The sequence below is a fragment of the Rhinolophus ferrumequinum genome, chromosome 23 (assembly GCF_004115265.2).
Source record: "Rhinolophus ferrumequinum isolate MPI-CBG mRhiFer1 chromosome 23, mRhiFer1_v1.p, whole genome shotgun sequence".
Lineage (NCBI taxonomy): Eukaryota > Metazoa > Chordata > Mammalia > Chiroptera > Rhinolophidae > Rhinolophus > Rhinolophus ferrumequinum.
The window spans coordinates 24,997,220-25,005,002 of NC_046306.1; the positions used below are offsets into that span (position 1 = coordinate 24,997,220).

Consider the following 7,783-nt stretch of genomic DNA (forward strand, 5'->3'; position numbering starts at 1 on the left):
CGCTCGCTGGCCTCGGACCCGGGAGGGGAGGGCGGGGGCGGAGCTAGCCTGGCGGACCCCCGACGGGCTGCCAAAGGTCACCGCACTCACCGTCCATGCCCCTCCCTCTCTGGCCTCCCTCCTGGGCCGCCCTTCACAGTCCGCAAAGCCCATCGGCAGCCTGGATTTCAGTGAGGCGCTTTGACCTGTAGTGGGCACCTACTTTGTGCCATGCACTATTCCAGGCTTTTTACACGTGGCCTCTCAATCCAACCTCATTTTACAAACTGGTAAACTGAGGCTCAGAACGGCTATCGACATGGCCAAGACAGCAAAGCTGGGAACTCTCGGGGAGGAAACCACAACCCAAGAGGGACATCCAACTAGAGCCAGAGGCTATCTACCTAGGCGGGTAGGACAGAAAGAATGCGGGGAAACTGAGGCGGGGGTGGGCTGGGGAATGGGAGGAGGGCTGGCCCTCCAGGAATCTGTCTGACAGACAGCCCAAGGGGCCCAGCCAGAGGCGGCTCGTCCCACCACCACCCCCCCAGCCCCGCCTCCCCTCTCTCTTTTCCCTCCCCTCCCCTCCTCCTTGCTCACCCGGCTGCCACGTTCTGGTGTTACATAATCCAAGAAGAGAAGCCCCAGCCGATACCCAGCGGGCTGGGGCGGGGTGGATGGGCTCAGGCTTGATGGGCGTCCTTCCCTCTACCCTTTCTTACCGCCCCTGCCTCATTCTCCTCCCGGGACCGGCAGCCCTGGGTCTCTGTCCGCGGGACTACACTCATCCCGAGATTCCAGAGCCAGAGCGCAGGACCCTGCCCATCCCCTGGAGACCTCTTTGACTCCCCCATGCTAGGGTCGCCTCCCCAGAAGAAAGGAAATGCATCCAATATGCGCCTCTGGCCAATGCTTGGACCTTGAAAGGAACTCGCAGGGAGATACTGCCATCCCCGTGTGAGAAGCGATGTCCAGAGGTGGCCAGGAATCCTCTGAAGGACGCCGAGCCGTGAGCAAGTATTTTTCCAAGGGCCATTATCTATATAAACAGTTTGAATCACCCAAAGTCAGCGTCTCAGCGCCATTCTGGCAATACCATCTCGCAGGATCTCTGGAAAGAAATACTGCCCCGCGCTCCTGGAACTGAGACCACCACCAACTCGGGCGACTTCATCACCGCGCAGCCTGGAGCTCCTCAGGCATCTGGTCCACCCCACGCGCTCTGAGTAGAGAGCTCCCGATAAGGGAGTAACGGGGACAGGGCCCACGAGGGTCCCTCTTTTGCCTTGGAGCGCCGCTCCTGGACCGTTAGGTCCCAGGTGCCTGAGGGGAACTTAGAAAAACTCAAGGTAGGCGCGCCAAAGCCGAGGCTCCCTAAAGCACAGGACCGAGTCAGGGGCAGAATGAAGAAGGTACCGAAGGGCAAGGCTTTGCAAGGGGAGGGTGGGGGAGGTGGAAGGCCAGGACAGGCTCCTGTGGAGCTAGAAGCTGGTCTGAACAGATCCTGTGGGCTGCCGCCTCCTGCCAAAGCCCAATCTGGCCACTTCCCTGTCTCTGGCCCCCAAGCTCATCCAAGTTTTGCAGAGGGGTATGAAGGGGAGATAGGGGTAGGGGGGTTAAGACATCTCAGCCTCCTGAGACTCCCACCCCCTCCAAGTCGGATCTCACACAGCAGCTAAATCCTGTCAAGTTCCTCCTGGCTTAAAACCCTAGTGGGCTCACTTGCAAGGCCCTTCATGACAAGGTTCTCCACCCACACCCTTCCCACTTCATTTCCCCATGCTCACCTCTAGCTCTTAGCCCTCCAGCCACACAGACATTCTAGCTGTTCCTCCAATGCACCAGCCCCATTCAGCCTCAGGGCCTTTGCACTGGCTCACCAAGTTTGCATCATTATTTAGATTGCCTTTCCATGTCATCTGCTTCCAAGGGCCTTTCCTGACCATTCTGATGGAAGTAAGCTCCATCCTTTCTACACACACTCTATCCTCTCACCCTGTTTTATTGTATTGTCTTCAAGTCAATCAAAACTATCTGAGACTATCTTGTTTTATTTGTTATGTGCTTACTGTGCCCTCCCCCCACACAGCAGGAGGTAAGTAACCCTCCAAAAGAGGCTTTTGCACCCAAACGTTCACAGCTACACTTCAGGGCCTAGAAAAGTGCCTGGTCCCTAGTCAGTGCTCAAAAAGTATGTGTATAATATATTCGAGGTTAGAAGGGACCAAGCAGGGCTGGAGGGAAGTTGAGCCTTCCCAACAGCACCAGGTTTTGCGGGAGAGGAGATGGCAGACCATCAACTGGAAGACTAAAGGGACTGGCAGGGTGGAGCATGTTGGCCACCTTCCACCAATCCCTTCGGGGCTGGGATTGGCAGGACGTTCATACCTTTTGTGTACCCTGTGCCCCCCTCCCTCTTCTCATCTCATCCCTTTGTACCCCTTGCCTCTCTGCCCTATGGCAACCTTTAGGACCTCTTTGCACCCTTCTCAGCCCCCTGAACCTCTCAGCACCTTCTCACATCCCTTTATAACTTCCTCATCCCCTCACACCCCTCTGTGCTCCCAGCCTGGTTATTGCCTTTGGCCCTTACCACTGGGTACCTGGGGCTGCAAAGCCACCAAGCCCAGAAGCAGGTTCTGGAGGTAGCAGCTCCCAGGGTGCAGCAGCAGGTTTGCTCCCGGGTAGGTACTTGCACAGCCAGATCTCTAGCCCCAGGAGCCAGGTGGAGAACCTTTTGTGGCCTCACAAGGGTGAAGATACATTGCAAAGCACCACTGAGTCACTAGGGATGGGCTGGGCCTATCCTGCCGCTCCCCGGTGTGGTCCAGTGGTTGGGGGTGGAGAGGATACATGACTTTGGCGCCACACTGGCTTAATTTCACATCTGCCATCATTTATTTTGTTTGTGTAACCTTTGATAGTAATTTCACCTCTTTGAGCCTCTGTTTCCTTATCTGTAAAATGGGAACGATAGTATCTTCCTCCCAGGATTGCTATGATGATGAAATGAGATAATATGTGGTTCCAAGGGGCCCTGAAATTAATCTGATGAATTAAAGGTGGAGAAAACAGCTTAACACGGTGCACTTGTTCTCACATACATGGATGGAATAAAACAAATCAAGAAAAGAAAGGAGGCTATGTGTCTGGCTTCACAAATAGAGAAGTACTAGTGGAATCCACTACCTGCCTGTGCGTCCTAACCTCCTGTTCCTGGTGCTGAGACAGAACTCACTACCCACTATGTGTTTTCCTTATGATGCAGGTGAGTATTGATGGGGACTCCCGTGGCACCTAGATGCACAGGGAGGTACCTCCCACATGTCCATCCTCCCTTCACCATCATCTTCCCCAGCTGTCTCTCTTTTGTACATCAATGTCTTTTAGAGCTCATTCTCAAAGAGTGGCCAAGGACCAACAGCATCAGCATCCCCTGGGAGCTTGTTAGAAATGCAGAATCCCTGACCAGTTCCATCCCAGGGAAGTCATGTGCACATTGAAGGTTGAGAAGCTCTAGTTGGAGGTTTAAAGCCTCCACTTAAAATGCATAAGATTCACAGCTTTCTGAGTTTGATGGTGTTTGGTGCTGTCACTGGAAATGTTATCTCAAGCCACAAGAGTACATCCACATAACATTAGGAAATTGGCATTTCACTCGTCCTGGGAGGGTATATTCTTGATCTCAACAATATGAACCTACATTGATTTGCTTTTTTATTTTTAACTAAATCATTTTTATCAAAATACTATGGAATATAATTTTAGGGGTAAATTACATTTAGGCTTGTAATAGACTTTTCTATGCTTCTCCATTCCCAAGTCAACCATTTTAAATGCTTTTTGTTATTTTTCCTTGTACTTACTTCTATGCTTCTATTGCTGTTTCTACGCTTCTATTGCTATTTCTTGATGTTTAGACATTATCTGTGGAATTCCTAATGTGGAATTAAGGATTTAGCTTTCTTATCACCCTTCTACCCATACATACCCAAATACACAAACATACACTTCCCCTCCTTCCATTTTCCCAAAAGAGCTAAATCACTGGATTCTATATTCAGTGCTTATATTATGACCATGTAAATATTATTGTTCAACTTTGTGTAATAATTACTTTGTAATTCTTTCTTTGTAAATATTTATTTGTAATAATTACAAAGTAATTACTTTGTTTTATCATTTGCTGGGTCTTAAAGGCACCAATTGCTAATACAATTCTAAGTTTCCAACAGAACTGAACATTTATTTTGAATATGTCTAAAAACAGCAGATAATCATTTTATTTTCTTCTGGAGACATCCCTGCTGGGGATGATGAAGTGATCCAAAAGCATCTATCTTTTGATTCCAGGATGAGTTGCTTGTTTTCCCACCTGGGAGCACAGCTGACATCCCAGGCCCTTCTCATCATACCTCTCCTGTGTTTGGCCTCATTTCTTAAAACCCATATTCTCTTCTTTCTTAATTATTTGTTTTCCTGAAGTACATCCTCCAGTAACTTTCTAAGAAACAGTGCATGCAAGGTCAAAATTTTGAGACCTTGTATGGTTTAGAATGTCTTTATTCTGCCCTCACACTTGGTATGCATTTGGGCATATATACGTTTCTAGGTTGGAAATCATTTTCCCTCAGAATTTTGTGGGCATTTCTTTATTGCTTTGGCAAGAGCCAGAGCAAAGTAATCAAAGAATGGTCCCAAGGGTCAGTGGCATTAGCTTCATGGGCTGTTGAGCCCATCACCACCAAAGATATCAACGTTGCCAAACTTGAGTCTTTGGACAAGGCCCACTGGAGATAGATATGCAGCCTGATTCTCACTCTGTCTCCTCCTCTCCTAGCAGCTGTGTGGCCACTGTCTTCACTACCTGCCCCCATCAGTTTTCCTTCAAAATATGATATGTGGACAAGGATTAAGTTCTCTCATTTATGACCCATTTCCATTCTTGCCTCTCAAGGCACTAAACTAAGATGTGCTGGAACTTCTGGAACCATCACCCAGTTACAGACTATCAGTGGGGGTAGGTTTCTTTCCCAGACGACCAATCCCTTCATTACATGTTCATTTTCCTGAATTTCATTCTCAGAGGGTAACCTTAACCTCCAGTTTGGGGGTTACTATGTAGTAGCCCTCTTACGTTCATATCCTGTATGCCATTTCTGGAATCCCAGTATCTGGAACACCTCCCACAAACCATGGTACTACTTAGAATGCCTAAATAGCCCCGTCTTGCCCCATTCCTATGTAGCAGGTCACATGGGAGCCCAGCCACAGAAAGCCTCAGGTTTGCTTCCTGACAGAGTCTATCTCTGTATCCCAGGACTGTAATACTGAAAAAAATCCCCCACAAGAGCTCACAGGCATCACCCTACTCTCAGGGAAGAGAGCATTAGACAGGAAGATTGAATAACTTGTCCCTGGACACACAGCTCTGGGAACCTGCAGGAAAAAGAAAGCAGCCCTTCCTCCTTTGGTCAGCTGCCCATGTGGTGATGAGGTTAGATGCCTTCTTGGCAACACAGATCCCCAAGGGAGGGCCCTAGGGCAGAGAATTAGCAGAGGCAAGAGATTGAGTCTTGGTTCTCAGAAATCACTGACCTCCTCTGGCTAAGCCCCAGCTGCTTATGAGGCCAGAACCAGCAGCAGCCACTCCCTACCTCAGGGATCCACCTGGCAAGAGGTCACAATGCCCCAGCTGTCAGGCCCAGAATGGCTGACCTAAGTGGGAGGAGGTGAGAAGGGCTGGGTGGGTGAGCGTGTGGGGAGGGGGAGATTCCCCATGAGCCCCATTCCCCACTCCCTGAGCTCACCCTTGAGTGATTTCCACCCCTTCCCACTTTCCCACCCCACCCCCATACTCCCTCCCAGGAAACAAAGCCCCTTCCTGTAACCTCCGCCTCCCTCCATGACCCAGCTCTGCTCACTCAGGCCCAAAGCCCTTGCTTATCCTATCCCTGTCCCTCCCAGGGGCCTGGGTGCTGGAGAGGGATCGGGTCATCCAGTGGGTCCATGTATGTCCTCTTTGGACCCTAGTCCAGCCCAGCTCATGGACAGTGTCCTAGGGCTGGGGGCACTGGGGTTGACAATTTGGGCAGTCTTTTCCTCGGCTGGCCCAGCCTTGCTGCTGCTGCTGCTACTAGTCAGCTTCCTGGCCTTCGACCTACTCCACAGGTAAGTGGGCAGCAGCCTGGCAGATGGGCAGGCATGGGCAGGTGAGGAAGTGGTCAATCTCCCAAAGCCCGGCTGCTGCCCTCTTTCTCCACAGGCCCTCAGATCCACCGGGCCACAGCACACACTTCTCACAGGGGGCCTGAGTCAGGGGGCTGGTGAGGGTCCCAGATGGCAGGAGGCTCTACTCCTGCCGATGGTGGCAGTCACAGGACAACTCTGCCTCCAGGAAGCTCTGCTCCTGCTGCTCCTGGGCCTGGGGCTGTTCCTGGGAGCCTGAGGGGTGCCTTTGGCCCTGCTTGGCCTGGCTTTCTGCCTCCATCCTTGGGCCTGAGTGCCCTCCAGAAATACACTGGCCATAGTGCTGCCTCATTCCTCTTTTTCTCCATCGTGGGCTTGGCAGGGTGGGAGGGTAACCCATTGTCCCCAGGGGACCTCCAGCCCCACAATGTGAAAGCAGCCATAGAAGGTGAGATAAGGCACAGGTTGCCCAGTGCGGGAAGTGATAGCCATCTCAGAACCTGCAGATTGGGGTTGGCCATTCTGGCCTCCTCTGTGGTTCTAAAGAATGAAGGTCCAGAGAGAAAGACTTGCGAGAGAGCAGAGTGTGACTGGCTATCAGCCAGCAGGGAACAGACAGATATCCAAGAGGGCTTCCCACAAGAAAGCATGACAAACTACGTCTGTTGACTCCCCAGGCTCCTCTGCCAGCCTGAAGGGTCCACAGAGAAGGGCTTGCATGAGGCTCGCACCCTGCAATGGCTCCTTTCTTGGCTGGACCCCACCCTAGACCAGGTCACAATGGGCTCCTCTGGGAGGGTGGAGATGAGGGAAAGAGGGGACTCATCTCTGGCTGCCAGGCCGTCCTGGGAGCTACAAGAAGCAACATGACTTAGGTGGCTTTGCCCAGAGGTAAGACCCAGTCCCCAGCTCAAAGCCCCACCCCACCCACACTGGTGCCCACCTGACTCCTGCACCCACACCTGCCCTGAGGTCCCAGACATATCCAAGGCTGCTTCTGCAGCTGGCCTGGCCTCTCCCCAGGTGCACCAGCCATGATGCAGCAGTCGCAAATGGAGACAGATGCCATCGGGGCCGGTGAGGGGCCGCAGCGGGCGGTGCCCTGGTCGGCCTGGGTCTCGCGACAGAGTTGGCTGCGCTGGTGTGCATCCCACGTGCCCCAGAGCTGGACCCACTGGTGGGCCACATCCAGCTGGCGGCAACCACTGCAGCGTGTGCTTTGTGGTCTGGAAGGGATCCTCTACCTGCTGCTGGCACTGATGCTATGTCACGCGCTCTTCACCACGGGTTCCCATCTGCTGAGCTCCCTGTGGCCTGTGGTGGCTGCAGCGTGGCGACATCTGCTGCCCGCCGTCCTGCTGCTGGTGCTCAGTGCCCTCCCGGCCCTGCTCTTCACCGCCTCCTTCCTGCTGCTGTTTTCCACGCTGCTAAGCCTCGTGGGCCTCCTCACCTCCATGTCTCACCTAGGCCACGCTCAGGATTTGGACCAATAGAAGGGCAACCCCATCCCGCTGCTTGTGTCTGTTGAGCCCTGGCCTAGGGCCTGAGGCCCAGGGGAGAGGGAGGGCAGTGGGATCAGGGCCTTCCTGCCTTAGCAGGCTCAGACCCCCGGTCC

The 7,783-nt window shown here is 52.8% G+C and overlaps 2 protein-coding genes across 2 annotated transcripts; both read left to right on the forward strand.

The window, feature by feature from the left end:
• The first annotated feature begins 5,884 nt into the window (after nucleotides 1-5,884).
• C23H20orf141 (chromosome 23 C20orf141 homolog) lies at nucleotides 5,885-6,427 on the forward strand. Its single transcript, XM_033094423.1, has 2 exons — nucleotides 5,885-6,150; nucleotides 6,253-6,427. Exons 1-2 carry the CDS (start codon nucleotides 5,885-5,887, stop codon nucleotides 6,425-6,427), a joined length of 441 nt encoding a protein of 146 aa, XP_032950314.1.
• A 288-nt stretch (nucleotides 6,428-6,715) lies between these two features.
• Nucleotides 6,716-7,783, forward strand: TMEM239 (transmembrane protein 239). Its single transcript, XM_033095497.1, has 3 exons — nucleotides 6,716-6,752; nucleotides 6,978-7,046; nucleotides 7,141-7,783. The coding sequence occupies exons 1-3, from the start codon at nucleotides 6,716-6,718 to the stop codon at nucleotides 7,659-7,661; spliced, it is 627 nt and encodes a 208-aa protein (XP_032951388.1). The 3' UTR covers nucleotides 7,662-7,783.